Source organism: Delphinus delphis, chromosome 11, assembly GCF_949987515.2.
Source record: "Delphinus delphis chromosome 11, mDelDel1.2, whole genome shotgun sequence".
Lineage (NCBI taxonomy): Eukaryota > Metazoa > Chordata > Mammalia > Artiodactyla > Delphinidae > Delphinus > Delphinus delphis.
Window position 1 is genome coordinate 15,006,068 of NC_082693.1, and position 22,053 is coordinate 15,028,120.

The 22,053-nt window shown below is 37.4% G+C and overlaps 1 protein-coding gene across 5 annotated transcripts in view; it reads left to right on the forward strand.

The window, feature by feature from the left end:
• PIK3C2G (phosphatidylinositol-4-phosphate 3-kinase catalytic subunit type 2 gamma) overlaps positions 1 to 22,053 on the forward strand; it is a 373,466-nt gene that overhangs the window by 245,488 nt on the left and 105,925 nt on the right. For all 5 annotated transcript variants that reach the window (XM_069541180.1, XM_060024362.1, XM_060024360.1 and 2 more), the window contains 2 exons: positions 4,731 to 4,887; positions 13,138 to 13,247. In XM_069541180.1, the coding sequence (XP_069397281.1) occupies positions 4,731 to 4,887; positions 13,138 to 13,247 (267 nt within the window). The remainder of the gene's footprint in view (positions 1 to 4,730; positions 4,888 to 13,137; positions 13,248 to 22,053) is intronic.

Below are 22,053 nucleotides of genomic sequence, written 5' to 3' on the forward strand. Positions count from 1 at the left end.
TTAGCCACAGCAATCAGAGAAAAAAAGGAAATAAAAGGAATCCAAATTGGAAAAGAAGACATAAAGGTGTCACTGTTTGCAGACCACATGATACTATACATAGAGAATCCTAAAGATGCTACCAGAAAACTACTAGAGCTAATCAATGAATTTGGTAAAGTAGCAGGATACAAAATTAATGCACAGAAATCTCTGGCATTCCTATACACTAATGATGAAAAATGTGAAAGTGAAATCAAGAAAACACTCCCATTTACCATTGCAACAAAAAGAATAAAATATCTAGGAATAAACCTACCTAAGGAGACAAAAGATATGTATGCAGAAAATTATAAGACACTGCTGAAAGAAATTAAAGATGATACAAATAGATGGAGAGATATACCGTGTTCTCGGATTGAAAGAATCAACATTGTGAAAATGACTCTACTACCCAAAGCAATCTACAGATTCAATGCAATCCCTTTCAAACTACCACTGGCATTTTTCACAGAACTAGGACAAAAAATTTCACAATTTGTATAGAAACACAAAAGACCCCGAATAGCCAAAGCAATCTTGAGAACGAAAAATGGAGCTGGAGGAATCAGGCTCCCTGACTTCAGACTATACTATAGAGCTACAGTAATCAAGGCAGTATGGTACTGGCACAAAAACAGAAATATAGATCAATGGAACAGGATAGAAGGCCCAGAGATAAAGCCATGCACATATGGTCACCTTATCTTTGATAAAGGAGGCAGGAATATACAGTGGAGAAAGGACAGCCTCTTCAATAAGTGGTGTTGGGAAAACTGGACAGGTACATGTAAAAGTATGAGATTAGATCACTCCCTAACACCATACACAAAAATAAGCTCAAAATGGATTAAAAACCTAAATGTAAGGCCAGGCACTGTCAAACTCTTAGAGGAAAACATAGGCAGAACACTCTATAACGTAAATCACAGGAAGATCCTTTTTGACCCACCTCCTAGAGAAATGGAAATAAAAACAAAAATAAAGCTAATGAAACTTCAAAGCTTTTGCACAGCAAAAGAAACCATAAACAAGACCAAAAGACAACCCTCAGAATGGGAGAAAATATTTGCAAATGAAGCAACTGACAAAGGATTAATCTCCAAAATTTACAAGCAGCTCATGCAGCTCAATAACAAAAAAACAAACAGACCAATCCAAAAATGGGCAGAAGACCTAAATAGACACTTCTCCAAAGAAGATATACAGAGTGCCAACAAACACATGAAAGAATGCTCAACATCATTAAGCATTAGAGAAATGCAAATCAAAACTGCAATGAGATATCATCTCACACCAGTCAGAATGGCCATCATCAAAAAATCTAGAAACAATAAATGCTGGAGAGGGTGTGGAGAAAAGGGAACACTCTTGCACTGCTGGTGGGAATGTTAATTGGTACAGCCACTATGGAGAACAATATGGAAGTTCCCTAAAAAACTATAAACAGAATTACCATATGACCCAGCAATCCCACTGCTGGGCATATACCCTGAGAAAACCATAATTCAAAAAGAGTCCTGTACCAAAAGTTCATTGCAGCTCTATTTACAATAGCCAGAAGATGGAAACAACCTAAGTGTCCATCATCAGATGAATGGATAAAGAAGATGTGGCACATATATACAATGGAATATTACTCAGCCATAAAAAGAAACGAAATTGAGTTATTTGTAGTGAGGTGGATGGACCTAGAGTCTGTCATACAGAGTGAAGTAAGTCAGAAAGAGAAAAACAAATACCGTATGCTAACACATATATATGGAATCTAAGAAAAAAGAGAAAAGGTCATGAAGAACCTAGGGGCAAGACGGGAATAAAGACGCAGACCTACTAGAGAATGGACTTAAGGATATGGGGAGGGGGAAGGGTAAGCTGTGACAAAGTGAGAGAGTGGCATGGACATATATACACTACCAAACCTAAAATAGATAGCTAGTGGGAAGCAGCTGCACAGCACAGGGAGATCAACTCGGTGCTTTGTGAATACCTAGAGGGGTGGGATACGGAGGGTGGGAGGGAGGGAGACGCAAGAAGGAAGAGATATGGGAACATATGTATATGTATAACTGATCACTTTGTTATAAAGCAAAAACTAACACACCATTGTAAAGCAATTATACTCCAATAAAGATGTAAAAAAAAAAATCTTTGTTTTTAACAACGTTTTACTCAAAACTGTATTCGCATTTCAAATGCTTCTAGATCAGGGGTCCCCACCCCCAGGCTACAGACCGGTACCAGTCAGTGGCCTGTTAGGAACCGGGCTGCACAGCAGGAGATGAGCGACGGGGGAGCGAGCAAAGCTTCATCTGTATTTTGCTCTCATTACCGCCTGAGCTCTGCCTCCTGTCAGATCAGAGATGGCATTAGTTTCTCATAGGAGGGCAAACCCTACTGTGAACTGTGCATGCGAGGGATCTAGGTTGCTTCTTATGAGAATTAATGCCTGATGATCTGAGGTGGAGCTGAGGCAGTGATGCTAGCGCTGGGGAGTGGCTGCAAATACAGATTATCATTAGCAGAGAGGTTTGCCTGCACAGAGACCATAATCAATCAATTGCTTGCAGACTCATATCAAAACCCTATCAGTGAGTGGCAAGTGAAAGCAAACTCAGGGCTCCCACTGATTCTGCATTATGGTGAGTTGTATAATTATTTCATTATATATTACAATGTAATAATAATAGAAATAAAGTGCACAGTACATGTAATGCACTTGAATCATCCCAAAACCATCCCCTCCCACCACCACCACACACCCCCACCCCGGTCCGTGGAAAAATTCTCTTCCATTGAAACTGGTCCCTGGTGCCACAAAGGTTGGAGACTGCTGTTCTAGTTGACCTTTAGCCAAATTAGTATTGAAACTCTGTCTCATCCTTGCTCTTATTCAGTTAGGGAGACCTCATCACAGAGCGGGTGAGCAGCCTTCTCTCTGCTCTCGCTATTAGAAGCACTAACACTTCATCTCAGGTCTCTTCGTGTTTCAAATAACATGAGAAAAAACTGACAAATACAGGGAAAACAGGATCTTTTGGTCCTTCTTTCTGGTCCTTTGTTTTTCTGTTTTTCCAGAAATGAAATATAGTTACCTCTTTTTTCCCTTACTAAGCATATCACAGTAAGTTGGTAACATCTGTTTTTTCAGATTACCTTCTGAAAGAACCTGTCATTACATATCTTAGCTTTTCTTTTTTTTTTGAACTATAACTGACTTACAGCATCATAATTAGTTTCAGCTGTAGAACATAGTGATTCAATATTTTATACATTACAAAATGGTCACCATGATAAGTCTAGTTACCATCTGTCACCATACAGAATTATTACAATATTATTGACTGTATTCTCTATGCTATACATTACATCCCTGTGAGTTATTTATTTTATAACAGGAAGTTTGTAACTCTTAATTTCCCTCACCTATTTCACTAATCCCCCCACCTCCCTCCCCTCTGGCAACCACCACTTTGTTCTCTGAGTCTGTTTCTGTTTTGCTATGTTTGTTTGTTTTGTTTTTTAAATGCTACATGTGAGTGAAACCATGTGGTATATATGTCTCTCTCTGTCTGATACATTTCATTTAGTATAATATCCTCTAGGTCCATCCATGTTGTTGCAAATGGAAAGATTTCATTACTTTTTATGGTTGAATAATATTCCGTTATATATACACCACGTCTTCTTTATCCATTCATCTATCGATAGACACTTAGGTTGCTTCCATATCTGGGCTATTGTAAATAATGCTCCCCAATTTGTTGAGCATTTGTACAATCTACCTTGAACTCTTTATGGGATAGATTGCTTATCTCCACTTCCAAAGTTCTTCTGGGGTTTTGTTCCTTCTTTGGAACATATTTCTTTGTCTCCTCATTTTGCCTAATTCTCTGTTTATTTCTAAGTATTAGGCAAGTCAGTTATGTTTCCTGACCTTGCAGAAATGGCCTTATGTAGGAGATGTCCTATGGGGCCCAACAGCACACTACCCTCTGGTCAGCAGAGCTGTATGCTCTAGGGGTGCCCTTTATGTGGGCTGAGTGGGCCCTTCTGTTGTGATGAGGCAGACTACTGTGGGTGCACAGGTAGTCAGGGCTGGCCCCCATCTGGTTGGCTGTCCAGCTCTGGCTCAAGAGGAGGCTGCCAACCCACTGGTGGGCAGGACAGGGTCCCAGTGGTGGCTGGCTGTGGGGCCCAAAAGGGGGATCCCGGGACTGATGTTGGCCCACTATATCTTAGCTTTTGCCTGAAACTTTTTACCTAAAGGGTCAGCATACCATCTAAGGGAAAAAGAAAGGTTTTTAAAAAAAAAAAAAACAAAAACCATGAGGTTAAATAAATGATCTGTTCTATCATTTAAAAATTTAGCAATAAATATACTTTCTGTGAAATCACCTTAATTATTAATTTGGCCTTAAATTAATTTTAATGAATAATATTCACATCAAATATAACTTGGAATTAACTATTTAAGCCAATATAGGTCAACTTTGTAAAATAACTTACCCTTCCTTCTCTGTTGCAGTTCAGCTACATTATTCAAAGTCTACAGTTAGCAAGTTTCTCCAGCTGTCCTACAATGAAGGAGGTTCATGCATTAGAATATAACAAAAAATTTCAAATGGAAATAAGTTGTTGTCACTGCCTAATATAACCCTTCAAACCATTTCTCTTCCTGCTTATGGTTGGTGTTGTTTTTTGGTTTATAGGGACAGAGCCCCTTTTATTTTTACTTCAGAGATGGAGTACTTTATTACAGAGGGTGGGAAAAACCCACAGCATTTCCAAGATTTTGTGGAGCTTTGCTGTCGAGCTTATAATATTGTCAGAAGACACAGCCGCCTGCTCTTAAACCTGCTAGAAATGGTAAGTCCCTTGGGGAAATAACAGAAATAATAAGCTTCCTTTATGGCTCTCTTTCAGTAGTCTATCTTTCCTAATGGCTTGGAGTTCCCCAAAGAGCTATTCAAAACAATGGAATGAACAAACTAAAAGCACCATGGTACAGCTTATAAATACATTTCTTAATAATTCATAACATTTGTTCACAGTTATTGTCTCAAACCTTTCTCTTCACAATAATATTGATGTATTCAGGGGTTATCTCAGTATACTTTGATTAAAGGTCAAGGACAGTAATTTAGAATATTATACCAATTGTACTGTGCTTTAGAATTTTTTCAAAAGTATTTTTAAAATACTATCTCATTTTCACATTATGGCAACCCAATGATGTAGAACAAGCAAGGATTTTTCCTGGTTTCCCTCCCAATCTCTGCCTTTGATCACTTGCTTATTTTCCAGATTAAGAAACTGAGAGCCAAAAATGTAAGGTGACTTCCTAGCAACTTGACTCGAGGGTGGTACATTTACTACATTGAGTCTACTGAGTCATGGTCCTGGGTACTCTCTGTTGACCAACAGGGGAATTTTTTTTTTTTTTTAGCATCTTTATTGGAGTATAATTGCTGTACAATGGTGTGTTAGTTTCTGCTTTATAACAAAGTGAATCAGTTATACATATACATATGTTCCCATATCTCTTCCCTCTTGCGTCTCCCTGCCTCCCACCCTCCTTATCCCACCCCTCTAGATGGTCACAAAGCACCGAGCTGATCTCCCTGTGCTATGCGGCTGCTTCCCACTAGCTATCTATTTTACGTTTGGTAGTGTATATATGTCCGTGCCACTTTGTCACAGCTTACCCTTCCCCCTCCCCATATCCTCAAATCCATTCTCTAGTAGGTCTGTGTCTTTATTCCTGTCTTGCCCCTAGGTTCTTCATGACTCTTTTTCTTTTTTCTTAGATTTCATATATATGTGTTAGCATATGGTATTTGTTTTTGTCTTTCTGACTTACTTCACTCTGTATGACAGACTCTAGGTCCATCCACCTCACTACAAATAACTCAATTTCGTTTCTTTTTATGGCTGAGTAATATTCCATTGTATATATGTGCTACATCTTCTTTATCCATTCATCTGTTGATGGGCACTTAGGTTGCTTCCATGTCCTGGCTATTGTAAATAGAGCTGCAATGAACATTTTGGTACACGACTCTTTTTTTTTTTTTTTGCGGTACGTGGGCCTCTCACTGCTGTGGCCTCTCCCGTTGCGGAGCACAGGCTCCGGACGCGCAGGCTCAGCGGCCATGGCTCACGGGATCAGCCGCTCCGCGGCATGTGGGATCTTCCCGGACCGGGGCACGAATCCGTGTCCCCTGCATCGGCAGGTGGACTCTCAACCACTGCGCCACCAGGGAAGCCCCATGACTCTTTGTGAGTTCTGGTTTTCTAAGGGTATATGCCCAGTAGTGGGATTGCTGGGTCGTATGGTAGTTCTATTTTTAGTTTTTTAAGGAACCTCCATACTGTTCTCCATAGTGGCTGTATCAATTTACATTTCCACCCACAGTGCAAGAGTGTTCCCTTTTCTCCACACCCTCTCCAGCGTTTATTGTTTCTAGATTTTTTGATGATGGCCATTCTGACTGGTGTGAGATGATATCTCATTGTAGCTTTGATTTGCATTTCTCTAATGATTAGTGATGTTGAGCATTCTTTCATGTGTTTGTTGGCACTCTGTATATCTTCTTTGGAGAAGTGTCTATTTAGGTCTTCTGCCCATTTTTGGATTGGGTTGTTTGTTTTTTTGATATTGAGCTGCTTGTAAATTTTGGAGATTAATCCTTTGTCAGTTGCTTCATTTGCAAATATTTTCTCCCATTCTGAGGGTTGTCTTTTGGTCTTGTTTATGGTTTCCTTTGCTGTGCAAAAGCTTTGAAGTTTCATTAGGTCCCATTTGTTTATTTTTGTTTTTATTTCCATTTCTGTAGGAGGTGGGTCAATAAGGATCTTGCTGTGATTTATGTCATAGAGTGTTCTCCCTATGTTTCCCTCCAAGAGTTTGATAGTTTCTGGCCTTACATTTAGGTCTTTAATCCATTTTGAGTTTATTTTTGTGTATGGTGTTAGGGAGTGTTCTAAGTTCATACTTTTACATGTACCTGTCCAGTTTTCCCAGCACCACTTATTGAATAGGCTGTCTTTTCTCCATTGTATATTCTTGCCTCCTTTATTAAAGATAATGTGACCATACAACAGGGGACTTTTTAATGTTTCCTTCCACTGTCCAGTGGACAGACCAGATAGTCAGGGTGAGAGGAGAAGGATCTAATAGACATATCTACTGGGAGAAAAATGTGGTGGTTCCTTTGGACACATACATACACTAGTAATTGCAGCAAATTGTAGTAGAGAAATACATCTTTTTTAAATCAGCATGGTGTTTGGAGTCAATAAAGTCATCAAAAATAACTGGTTTAGAGCCTTCAGATGACAATTCTACTAGATGCTGTTAAGGGCACAGACTTGGTGCAGGGCCTTCCTGGGTTTGAATTCTAGCTTGGCATTATACTAGCTACATTCCTCAGGTATGTTACTTAACTCCAGTAGGACTCATGTTTCCTCGTCTATTAACTGAAGGTAATAGCATCTGCCTTGTAGGACTGATAAATGACCTAATAGTGAATCCTGTGCATGAGCATTATGCTAAGTGCTTTATGTGTATTAACTGATTTACATTTCATAATAACCCTATTAGATAATTAATATAAACACTTAGCACAGTACCTGTCACATAGTAGAATCCAATTAATTTATTATACTCGATCCTTGTTAACCTATAACAGCACTGTCCATACAGTATCCCCGAATCACTTGGTTATTTAAATTTAAGTTAATTAACATTGAATAAAATTTAAAATTCAGCTTCTAAGTCTCACTAGCCACATTTCAAGTGCTCAATAGCCACATCTGGCTCATGGTACCATATTGGACAGCACAGATATAAAACATTTCCATCATAGCAGAGAAGTTTTATTGGGTAGTGCTAAATAAATGTTGACCTTGTTGCAGTAAAGATTTGATTTTGTTCCTTGTTTCAGTTTTCAAACAACATCCGCACCTTACTTCTTTCCTCTCTGTCTTGAAAAATATGGATTTCTAAATATACTGTATATATGTAGTCCTTCATTTAGAAGGACACTGTGGTCACTTCACATGTAAACTGAATATATAAGGTCCTGCCCATCTCCAGAGTCTTCAAGTTGGCTTTCCAGTAACAGCCAGTGATTCATATTGGTAGAATTTCATTCTATCTCCCAATTCTATTAGGTCATATTACAATTATGAGATGGTTTATAGTTCATAATCTGCATTCATAACAAGAGTAAAAGCCTACAAAGACTGAGTCCATGACCTTGACTCCATTTCATAATAAATATCCAAGTGGTTATCAACTCTAATATCCTTTTGGGCTGTAGCAGGGTCTAACTCATGAATCCATGAGCTCTTGAGTACTTAATATGTGCCAGAAGCTGTGGAGGATACATTAACGTATGAGACCCAGTCGGTCTTAAAATTTTTAATTTAATAAGAAAGGTAAAATTCATGTACACAGGCAGATGAGGTATCCAGCATTTCTAAATGTCTAAAATGCTATAAATAACTGCATACTAGGAGTAAGTACCATATTCTAACAACTTCAACCAGTGACAGACGTTTCAAAAATAAACTCGAAGCAGAAAAGCAAAAATATCGTTTCATACCCTTTCTCAGGTGACAGTAAAATTATGCTGAATGACAAGTAAGCATGTTAAAATAATGTGAAAGGACAGCTTTTTGGAAAAAAATTGATTCTAAAAGCTATTGGTGGGCTTTTATCTTTTGTTTAATAAATGTTTCTACCTACCTAAAAAGAAAACTTCTAGCATGTGAGTCATAATATATTAAATAGTCATTAAAGAGTTTGTATGACATTATTTCATTTAAAAGAAGTAGATATATGGTATTTTAATCAAGTATTTAAATAATTTCTTATAAAGTAATATTAAAATCAGATGCTGAAGGTTTCTGGTATATAGTGTTTGCAAAAAATTTCCCTATGTTTTAATTATTCAAGCATGACTTTTAGGCTAATGAAGAAATTTTGGCAGTGAAGGGTACTAATTCAGATTAATCTTACAATCTTAGATTTAAGCTTTTACAGAAGTTGAAACAGAGATAAGCAGCAATGTGGACCAATTAGACCAGTGAATAAATATATGTAAAACAGCAGTGTGTTATTATCTCTCTTTCTGGTTATTTACCTCTTGATTCTCTTCTCTTCACATTTTTTCCCTATGGGATTCTGTAGGTAACCAAAGCATCAGTAAAGGTTTCAAGACCACACCTTCTCTGGTAGAGCTTCTTATAAAATAAAAACCAAATTTAAATTTACAAAAGATTATTTTCTACCTATGTGGGAAATCTATATTTCCCTCAATTCTCAAACTAACTTTTTTTGTGTTAACTTACTTAAAAAGAAGTTAATCTACTGTGCCATAACCTAGTTACAACTTGAGAAATACTTGATATGGGTCATAAATTCTACCTTCCATGAATGGTCACTAACAAAGGATTATGAGCCACAAGTGTTTGGTGAGTCTGCTATGGAGTTAATTGTTCAGCCTTGGTTGAGAGCAGCATGTTTCCACATATTCACAGTCCTTTTTGTTTACTCCTGGGAAAAGCTGGGGAAAATAATCCATGAAATTCCCATCTTGCTTAAAACCAAAACATCTGTAGAGAACAAAGAATGTTGCTAGCTGAATTCACTAACATAAAAGCCTGTATTTCATCAGCTTTTCTCTTATTAAAAAATCAATAGAAATTATTATGGAAGGCTCCCAAAGAACATAGGGACCATTCACCCAGTTTAAAATGTTTATCACACCCATTTTTATATCAGATATTTCCCAGCAGAAATCTTTCTAACTTCTCTACGTGGTGGCAAAGAGTGTCTGCTTCCCTAAGCATAACTATCAAAATAGATTTGGACGTAGTAGGGGAAAAGCAGAAGTAAAAAAAAAAATTAATGTTCCTATCCTTTAAAAAAGAACGTATCTGTTTATTATCTGTACTAGCCACGCTTTCCCTTTCGTATTGCCCCAATTAAAGTTATAACCCATGTAATCTAAGCCAGGGAGGCACTTGAACCACATCTCTGTGGGTCAGTGAACAGACCTGACTAAGTGGACCAGGTATGAGGCCATCCATACTCTGATGTGCCGAGTCACATCACTCAAAGCCTCCTCTCTAAGGAATGAAACACATCAACAGGGGCAAAGTTAGCACTTGTTACCTTTAATCAGCCACATGAAAGGGAGAGAACTTGGGTTTGAAGCCATCTGCACTTGGCATCTGGTGTGTAGTGTGTGTGTGTGTGTGTGTGTGTGTGTGTGTGTATGTGTGTGTGTAGGAAGGGATAAGTATAGGGTCTACTTCCCAAGGAAATGTTTGACAGAGTCCTAAATGAGCAGGTGTGAATTCAGAATATCCAGAGAAACTAGAAAGCAATTCATATCTAGGGAAGAAGCTTGTTCATAGTAAATGGACAGTCATAGTGTGATAACGGGGGAAACTGCCACAATAAATACACACATGTCTCTAGAACTCTAAGTACAGAACTGATAAGATAAAACCTAATCTAGACTCTAGTTGCTGTTGGCAATGTATCTCCCTATGGTTGATTTTAAGTTTATTAGTTGGGGTTGAACTTGCTATCTATAGGTTTTAAATGCCTGACAGATATATTTTCATTCATGCACTCATGCATTCATTATTTCACAGACATTCATTAAGTTCTAACTACTTACAAAGCACCATGTTAACAATTTAGACAATTCAACATGGAATAAAAACCTAATTTTTGTTCTCAAAGAACTTAAAATCTAATGTGACAAACATACACACATGACAAAATGTAGTTAAAGCTAGGCAGAAATAAATACTATGAAAGACATGTAACCAAAATAGGATTACTGTACAAAGAAAGCAAGTTATAAAATCTTATCAAGAGGATCTGTGGTGCTTTCAAGGAGGAAGATGTATTTGAGATGAGCCTTCAAAAATAATTTCAATAGACAAGGAAGGAGAGGAAAGGGATCCTGGCTGAAAGAAAAGTATAAGTGTCTGTGGAGGCTTAAAGAGGGTGGGCATGACATGTGTGGGAAATGGGGGGAATCAGGTGCACCCAGACTGTGGCACAGATGGAGACCTATGTAGATGGTGAGGTTGAAGTGATAGATCGCAGGTAGATTAAGAAAGGTATTTAGAACAGAATGAACATTTTGGACTTTTATATATAGTCACCTGAGAACCTAGAAGTTTCTTTGTTTTTGATGAAGGGAGTACCATCATCTAGCTTGGATTTTAGACAGATAACTCAGAAATTATGTAATTAGAGAGGTAGCAATTGAATAACTAGAAAAGGGCTATTCAAGTTATCTAAGCAAATGAAGATGAGAAGCTGAACTAGGACAATAATTGCAGTGGAAAAGGGAATGAATACATGAGACTGTTGAGAGGGTTTTTATAGAATTAAGTGATTGACATTGGGAATCAAGAAAAAGAGAATCAAAGAAGATATGAATTTCTTGTTATTTGGACAATGATGACGATGAAATATGAAACAGGAAAACGGAGGAAGAGTTTATGGGAGAAGAAAATTTGCTCAAATTTAGATATCATGAATCTGATATCATCCATTGGAAAGACATCCATGAGGAAAGACAGCTGACAACTTCCCAGGACTACCTAATCCATTCCCATGGTTTCAATTACTATCTGCGTGCTAATGGCTCCCAAATCTATATTCATGCTTTAGACCCCACCCAGCCCTCCAAATATATCCAATCACCCAGTTTTCTCAATTCTACTTCCTACGTATATTTAAAATCTAATAACTTTTCATCATTCCTAAACAGTCTACTAGTCCAGCCTCTTATTTGACTGCACTTTCATCTGTTTTTCACATATAACCATGATGATCTTTCTCGAACACAATTCATTCTTTTAATGCTCATTTTAAAACACTAAAAGAACTTTCCTTGCCATTGGGACAAAGTACAAAACCTTTCCGATTGCTAAAACATCCTGCACTACTTGTCTTTTCGGCCCCATCTCTTGTCGCTCACCCACAGGATACCCAATGTTCCAGAAAGCTATCCTGGATCTCTTCTGCAAACAAATGGAAGGTATCTTGCTCTCCTCTGTCCACCTATATATGCTATCCCCTCAGCCTGGGTGGGAAGAGTAGGAAAGGAAAACAGTTTCAAATCCATTTTTCTCACTTGAACTTCATTAAGTCAATCACAACTTCACCCATCCTCCATTGCTGTATTCTCAGTTTATCTATTATTTTTACTATCAACAGCATTGTTCTTAACTTCCCACTGCTGTAAAAGTGCCTCTGTTCCCAGAGTAGGAAATAATTTATTTTAGTCATGAGATACGCTGATGATATTCTTCTTTTTTTTCTCAGAGTTCAAATTTATATCAGAAAGATCTATTTTTTTCCTAAGGTGTTTGCCTATCACTAAAGAGAATGTTATCCCTTCAATCTACACTGTAATTTAAGCGAAGTATTTTTCCAAAGTTTGGCAGAAAAAGTACCTGAGCCTTTGTACAATTTAATCTTTAATTGTTTCATTGTTTTAATAACTTTTAGTAAATTCAGTCACCGCTTAACTAGGGAAAATTGTGTTCTTGTAGTATGAGTCATAGAGTCATGAAAGAACATAAGAATAAAAAGCAAAGGAATGGCGCCTAAGATTAAGAACCAGAAAGATGAGTTTTATTCTCTGTCTTTACACACCATTTGACCTGGACACTTCACTTACAGGTTTTAGGGCATTAAAGTTTTTCTTCTTGAAAATAGGTATTGTGATATAATTTTTGTGTTATAATGTATATGTATAGAGCTCTTTCTTAGTCATTAGCATTTGATTCTCCCAGAACATGTTGGATATTTTTTTTTGGATATTTTTATATCCACTTTAAAAATGTGAAAATAGAGGTCCAAACAGGTTAAGAGACTTTTTCAAGATCATTTAGATTTTAAATGATGGGTCCAGAAATTCTGACATTAGAGCTCTTATTACTTCTATTTTCCCATGCTGAATATGTCTCTTCAATAAGAAGACAAGATGGAGATTTGATTTACATTTATTCTGAGGTTTTTTGTTTCTGTTTTATTTATCTTGTTTTGTTTGTGTGTTTGCTTGTGTTGCTAAGATGCTACATGCAGGATTGCCTGAGCTAAGTGGAATCCAAGACCTGAAATATGTGTATAATAACCTTCGTCCACAAGACACAGACCTGGAAGCGACAAGTCATTTTACCAAGTAAGATTAGCAGTGAATGTGTGAGTATGCATGAATACAGACACATGTTTCACATTTGAGGTGATTTTAGGGTGAACAGTCATTGGTATGAAGCTGTCATTTCTACAACAAGTTTGTGTCTTTTTCCCAAGGGAGAGAAAAGGAGCAATGTGAATGTCTAGCAGAAGGCCTGAGTCAGTGTTTCTGTAGCAAGCTATTGTTTGCTAACCAGCCTCTTCATATAATACATTACTCAATAAGAGGTCATTGAAAAGAGCAAGAGCTGACATAAATAAATTGGTTGTTCTACTTGAACTATGTCCAGAAAAACAATTTGGAAAAAAGAGATTTATGATGAGATATGGACTCACTAATTTCACTTTTGTTTCTGAAATTCTCACTAATTTCATCTCTATGATGATAGAAATATTGGAATATTTGGTGACTATCTTCTATTTTTAATACAGTTTTTATTAAGCAAGTCTGGGGCAACACTAGCGTACATCAAGTTCAGAGTCTGGGCACAGCACAGTGATGGTCGGTTAGACTCAAAATTATTGTCAGAAGGGTGGTGCATTTTATAATATAAGATTCTTTTGAACTTCAGTTTTTGAATGGATAACATAATTGCTAGCAAATTTTAGGTGCTCAATAAATGTTAGCTGTAATTATTATCCTAGTAAATATTTTAAGTGGAGAAATACAGTGCTCTTTCCTATAATTTATTGATATTGAAACTTACTTGAGTCTAATTTTTAATTTTTCTAATATTTTCAACTGGAAATTTGGAAACACAAATTATATTTTTTAATAGATATATGCTCTGTCCTTTTGAAAAAAACAGTACTTATAGTTCCCACACAGGTATTACTTTTCTCTCCTTTTTCCAGAATGTATAGTGCAGAATCTCTCTCCATTCCAGGGGTGTCAGGGGAGTTCATGGGGATGCATGTCCTAAACACTTGGAGAATTCCACTTTTGCAAGGAATCTCTGTTTCATGAACTTGAATGTATAGGCTGCTCTTGTGGTTGAGTAGAAGCAATATGACAGAATCACAGAATATTAGAGCTGGAAGAGCCCTTATAGTAAATTTATTCTGACAGTAAATATGCAAACTAGAAAACCGAGATCCAAAGAAGTAAGAGGCTTGCCCACAATTAAAAGAAGTAGTAAGAAATAGAGCTAGGACTAGGGCCCAAAGCTAAGACTTTGATCCCATGCTGTAGGGTTTTTTCAACGTTTACCATTGGAAAGTATATATGATTAAGGAAATCCAGGCAGAGCCCCTGCCAAAAATATTCCTTCCTGCTATCTGGTTTGCTTCTGAAATTCTACCATTAGAAATTCTTTTGGTGAGTCTGGTAGGTTTTTTGAGTCTTGAAAATGCCCTTTACTAGTAAAGTTACCTCTGAAAGAAGCTTTTGTTTATATCCACTTAGAAAACTACAAATATTAGTTGACAACTGTCTGTGGCCAAAGACACTCGCTTGAAGGCTGGCAGAGGTGTTTCAGATCCTTGGTTTCAAGGATGAGGGACTCTCAAGTTGCCTCAACTAATGGGGACAAGGGACTTGCATGAGAAATCCCAAGGAAGGGCTGACAGCCTACCTCAGGAAAAGCAGAAGGACATCTCTCACAGAGCCTGGAAGGTCCTTCGGAGTTCAAGAGAGCTCTGGGGATCTCATGAGTAGGAATTAGCCTTCCAGTCTAGCTGTCATCCCTTGTCCAGTTAACTATACCCGAGGTGGCTGGGTTAACATGGTACCAAAAATAGTCCCCTCAGGCTATCCCATCAGGGTCTGACCAGGGTGCCTTTCTTTAAAGTGGGCGGCAGTAAGGCAGGCACAATTATTGACATGTCATTGAGACAGGGTGGGGAGATAGGGGAGGAGCATAGAGAGGGCCAGGAAAGATGGAGGTTGAAAACATGATTGGGCTGCAACCTGTGTTTGATATGTCATTGCTTGGACAAAGCAGTTATAGTGCTGCAGTTCACAAATTATCCCTCCTATAATTTAAAACAAAGGAAAAAACTATATTGGATGAAAAAAGCTCTTTCAGGCCACGGCCACAGGAAAAAGGTAAATAGGCTTTATTTGTCTGCCAGAGTCCCATCCCTCCACATCCTCCAACTTCATCTGACACACTCCGATCTGTAAGGGGCAGAATCTTAGAGATGGGTGAGCTTGCCTCTGTCGACTCATGCTTCCCTTCCTGTTCAAGAGGATGTGAACTAATACAGGAAGTAGATCTGAAGCCAGTAACTTCCTAGCAGTGAGCTAGACCTCATTATTCTGCCTGCATATCTCTGCCGGCTAATTTTCTTACTTTCAGATATTATGTAGTATGTTCTGTTAATTAAACTTCTTTCTACAACTTTATGGTAAATAACTTGTTCTCCATGGCAGACTTAAAAGGCATCTAGTCATCTAAACTAGGGCACGTCATTTCTCTTCAATAATTGTCTTTGACTTGCCATTTCTTACCTCTTACTTTTGAGGACCTTATAAATATGATTGTCTTTATCAAGGTTCATCCACACCACCTCTATTATTCCCAGATGAATTCTTGTCAGGGTAGATCACGTTGTCAATATACATTCATTCCTGCTTTGTCTATTTAACTCACATGCATAGCCTCATCAAAAACGCTCCCTAAGAATCATAAAATTACTAGAATAGAGGGGGGGATCTGATCTAACTTTCAGTCCTACCCATCCCTTGAAACTCTGGACCTCGTCCACAAAATCTTCTCAGATTATTCTGTTACCAACTACTCTTTTCTTCTTAATTCTACAGAACATGTATTATTTCATGATATGCTTCATTTATTGCTGAATTACATACTGTGTAGTATATCACCTAAGTAAATATGCTTGTTGCTTATATCAGTATGTCCCAAGTAAAGCAGGGGACATATTCCCACTTCCCCACTTCCAAAAGTCCAAAAGTATCTGAATGTGAAACAAGTTCTAGTCCCTTAAAATATATTTAAAAGTTTAATTTAACAGAAAATACAATCTAAACATGAAACATTTAAGTGTATAGAAGTCATATAACAACGGCTAACATTTAATACAGCGCTTCTTATATTTCAAGCCTTACTCTAAGTACTTTTCATACAGTAACTTATTTAATCATCATAACAAGTCTATAAGATAGTATCACTTTTATCTACATTTTTAGATTAGGAAATTGAGACCCCAGAGAAATAAAATGATTTGCCAGAGGATACAACCGGCAGGAGACAAAGCCACAATTCGAATCCAGGAGTCATGGTCCAGAGTGTGGGGTCTTAAATTCTACCCTGTGTGCTCAAATTCACCCCTCCCATATGCAGGCTTCCGGGGACGTGCTGCTTCATAATTCAGACCACAGTTTTCTCAAGGTTCCTCAGAGCCCATGTTGGCTGCAATTTCACCAAGGTGACCCTATAACCTTCCTTGGGCACTAATCCTCATTCCTGAATATCCCGAGCCTTGGTGGACAGAGTCCCTTCCCAGAACTATTATCTCTGTGCTACCACCAAGTGTCCCCTGGGTGTTTGGTTCAGGATCTGCTATAACGACTGCCCTGGGAGACCCCCATGGGATAATTTGATTAATGATGCCAAGACCGTCACCTTCTTCCTTTTTTCTGTTTTGGCCCATTACCAGGTGCCTTGAACCTCTCTATATTGTTTTCCACTTTTCTTCTCAGAGAAATCTCCCATGAGACTCACCCTACCATTTATTTCCAAGAGCCTGTCTCAGTAGTATCTTTTATCCTAAAATCTCAATTATGTACCTGTATTTTTTAGATATGATTTAATATGTTTTGAGATTTCCTTTTCAACTCTTCTCTAAGTTCCTTGGTCAGCATATGTAGATCAAATGTTGAGGATCTTTTCTATCACACATTCCATCTAGCACTTTGAAGAACCTATTATCAAGGTTCAAGAAGCCTCAGTGGAATGTGACTGTGATTCTTTACAATTTAAAAAAGTTACTTAAACTCTCTGTTATTTAGATATTTAAAATGCTAAAGAAAATTATGCAATATTTCTTTTGTTAATACTTAAACAATGTATAGAGTGAATTTATAAAAGTAAGCTGCTGAATTTAAAATAACAAGGAAGCCTTAAAAATTATGTGCACTTGTTTACTTTTCTGTGTAAATAATACTGTTACCTTAAGCTATGTTCTCTGACATTATATGGATATCAAAACTTAAGGAAAAACTTGAAGTGTAGATGTCAGTGCACATAATTTACCAAAAAGAAATCAAGTTCATTAATGGATCCAGTGTTGGTCTTGGTGCTTCAATGAGTGTCATTAACTCAGATATACTTTTGAGAGGCCCTGTATATTTAAATACCCTGTTCTCTTTGTTCTGAAAAGCTAAAAGTGTTTCATGCCACTTTTTATTCAGATACTACTAAGATACAGATAAAAATAAGATGAAAATCCACCTACTCCCACCACTGCCACTAAGCTCACAGATCTGGGTCATGAATGACTAAGCCATCTGAGACACAGCATGTGTGGATGGATACCTTAAGTGCCCTAGTCCTGACCACAGCATTAGCATTAAGAGGCTGCCCCTCTTGACCCTGTTTGAGACTTGAAAGAAAGAAATGGCTTTTCCTGCCTCTCTGAGGGAGTCCTCTATTTATGAACAATACAGGATCTTACTTCACTCTTGGGTATTCACATTCTGGGTTAAGAGCTGATCATAAGAGTTTCAGAGGATGCTGTACTCTGCATGGCATTAAAAAATTATATTATAATGAATGGCATTTAGAGAAAAATGAAAATAAAATTGGTTTACTGGACACAAAGGTTTTTCACATCATTGCCAACTCCTCTCTCTGCTTCCCTTACTTTTTTTACTCCCCTTGCAGCTGCGTTCTGTTGAATAGAGTCAAGAAAGTATCATGACTCAGTCCCTGCAAATTGATATTCTCATGTAATATCTCTGCCGAGCCCACTGCTAGGCAACAAAGGCAACCATATATTAAAATGCCGTCCAAATGGGTTATTTCAGAATTTTCAGTCACTCTCACACCTTGGGTTAGCTGTCTTTAGAAACAGATAACCTATTTCACAGACCAGGCTCAGATCATTAAGCATAAATTTCCTGGCTTACCTCCCCTCCCACATGCAGATTATGCTTTTTACTTTACTCATTTCCTCCTCCAGAAATGTGAGAAGAAATTTTCCATGTATTCCCATATATTCCATTTGGCCTGCCAGGCAGATTCTTTGGTTTAGTAAGTATAAGATCCCCTGCTCTTCAACTAAAGAGAAGAGTAGCTTGAAGACAGCTTGAAGCAAAACAAAACTCCAAACTTCAGAATAACAAATTATTTGCATTAGTAAGGTATTTTGATAGCAAGAACTAGATTCTATCTGGTATACTTGGGGAAAAGGGTATACGTGGACTCAAACTCTAACCTAACAAATTCCGAAAACCAATATGGCCTGGCCAGTTTCTAAAGGAAATGAAGACCTTCTCCTCTGCTTATCTCTACCTATCATATTCTACTTCTTTTTGCCTACTGGCCAGTATTCTCTAATATAAATTCCAGAGAGAGACAGTCTAATTGACTTAACTAGTTGCCTTTGACCCTACTGGACAGGGTCCTTCATACCAAGCCATCATGGATTCTGTTGCCCATCCTTATTCTTAACATGGGCCACCCCTTCACAAAGAACAGCCTGGAGCGTCTTCTCTGAACTTTGAGCTTTAGAAAGAACAGTCTTAATTATGAGGGGCCATTGGGAAGAGCAGGCACAATGACTGTCCCAACAAGTACATCTGTGAAGCTGCTGAAAATGTTGATAGCATCCAGAAAGAGTGCTTCTGGACTTCACAAAGACAGGGGTCAGAGTCTCTGAGCCACCTAGAGTGTGCAGACACAATGCCAGAAATTCCCAGTTTTCCCTGCATTCCTTCTTGTTTATTTCTCATGGCTATAGGGTGAGACAAGACTCTTTATGCTCAAATGTCTCAAAACGTAATTCAATGGCTTTCTATCTGGTTTCTCTTCAGAATTGAGAAACAGAATATAGGACAGGAATGCAGATCCCTGGGTTCTTTTATCATTAAAGTTTCTTGACTTTTTTTTAGTACTTTGCAAATTGTCATCTCATGGATTGTTGTAATTCCATAAATATGGGTCACAGTTTTTCTTTGCCTTAGCTTAACCGTTGATACCTACAGAAATAAATACTCACAAGAAAAAACAAACAAACAAAAAAACAGAACCTAAAGAAACTAGCAATCATGACGTCCAACTTTCCTTAAATGAAGAAAGCAGATTCAAAGGGAAAGTTAAAGTGACATTTCTCCTTTAGTTGTGATAGTTTCCCATTTTAAAATATTGCATTATAAGCACTAATCTGAACTAAATTGACTTTTTAAACTATGTTTTTTAAACTGCAGATATGACAGCTTTTTACAATACATCAATAAAATAAGGTAGCTTTTGGAGGGAGGGGAGGATAGAAGCCTGGAATGTCATTTCACTGGCATAGTACTTATACGTAGTAAGACCAGCCCATCAATATTTCCCTAGTTTCTTTATTCCATTTGCTCTGATTTGGCTAAATTTTGTAAGGAGCCTCCATAAGAAAGTGTAGGAATTACTTATTGTATTCAAAGCCATGGGGCCTGGAATTCTTGTTTGTATGTAGTTAGGGGCCTGTGATGACATTTGCATAAGACTTGCTGATCTTGTAGATGAATTATGAAGACTTGAAACTTCAACTTGGAAAACAGCAAAATCTTTCATTTTTTAAGCCAAATTCTAAACTATGAAGCAGGAGAAAAAGTGAAATGAAAAGAGAAAAAGATAAGAAACTCTAAAATTGCCTCTTGTTTTAATCCCTAACATCTCTTTCAAAAGGATTTGAAAGAGGATTTCAAAAGAGTTTACCACAAGTCATTTTCCACAGAACCATAAATCTGTACATGTGTTTTCCTTTGTATCTCTCTATCTGTAGTTTACTACCTTTGGGGCTCATATATATATATTCATTTTTTTACTTATTTGGTAGTAAGCTTTCTGAAATAATATTTGCATAATATTATTCTATTTACAATAACTTTTTATATGTTACTTCCTTTGATTCTATCGATAATCCCAGGGAATGGCATGGTCTAGTCATCAACTCTGTTTCCTAGATGAAACGATTGAAAGCTAATTGAATTTCTTGGATCACAGGCAGAACTGATGAGTTCAAAAGAGAACAAAATTGATTTCTTGCATAATGGGTGCTCTTCCCAGGACCCTAAACAAAATCATATGGAAAAAAAAAGTCCTACATACAAAACTCATAATCTCAGATAATATAGATGTTCTTTAACTGTAGTGTCTTTGGATTAGTTGAAAGAAAATAGTAAAAAAAAATCTAAATGCTTAAAGTTGTGTTTCCCAAATTAGGGTACCATGCCATCAAAGCTACAAGGATTAACATGACATACGCTTTTTTAGTATCTATTTTATTTAAAAGATTAGAACATGAAGCTTAAATTTTTGTCTTCACACAAATGTACATACATGTTACGTAAATATTCAACCAAATTTATCAAGTGCTCTCTTTTCCTTGAATTTTTTTAAATAAAAGTGCATAGAGAGGAACTTTTTAAAAAATTGTGTACCAAGGCTGCATCAGCAATGATTATTCATTGAATTCATTTAAAATATTAATTTTTTGGTTAAAAAATATTTTGAGTACTTCTGAATACTTATTGGTCCAATATAAATTTGTAACAAAATAGGAATTATCCTGATAGCATATTTTATTGGTTTAGCTATGAGAAAGTGCTGGTCAGATATATTATAGATTACAAATTCAACACTGAACCATTATTTTTCTTCATGGAATAAAAGAAATTATGACAAAGTTGTATTAATTCACTGTTCCCTCTGAATAGTTAAGAATGACTCTCAGAGCTAGACACTCAGTAACTCCAATACAAAAAAGAAAAGGAAAAGTAATGGGGCTTCCCTGGTGGTGCAGTGGTTGAGAGTCCACCTGCCGATGCAGGGGACACGGGTTCGTGACCCGGTCCGGGAAGATCCCACATGCTAGGCCTGTGAGCCATGGCCGCTGAGCCTGCGCGTCCGGAGCCTGTGCTCCGCAACGGGAGAGGCCACAACAGTGAGAGGCCCGCATACCGCAAAAAAAAAAAAAAAAAAAGTAATGTCTTCTTTACATGTGCCAAAATCACTGCAGCAAAAATGAAGTTTGAGAGTTAGATGAAGAAATTTGTTCATGAGGAGTGTGAGTCACTTGAAACTCTTCTATTTATATATGATAAAGTTACAGTGTCAGTGGTAAAATAAGAACATTCTCATGCAAATTCCTTCACAGAAAAAGTCACTTGAGAAATATTTCCCTGCGACTCTTAAAGAGACTGACCAGTGAAATAGGTCAGTGTTCTATCAAACCGCAAAATGATATCAACGACTTCAGCAATAGAAATATGCTCTTGTTGACATTCCTGTCAAGGGTTGCCCGAGAACCTTCTCTTGATCGCCACTCCACACATTTAGGCATCTCTCTTCAATGGTTACTCCGAGGTAGCTCATGAAGCAGTTAGAAACGTTTGCCAATTATACTCTAATAAAGGTGTTAAAAAAAAAAAGATAAGAAACGTTTGCCATTTGTAGTCCATATTAATATAAATGTGAGTTCAAAAAATATATTTAACCTGAGGAAACAAATCCGCCTATAGGCTAAATCTGACATGAAAGATTCGACCCTCTGGATCTAACCCAGTTTTCTGAGACTGATAAACTCCATTGCCCATTCACACACACATAGCTAGGAAACCTATT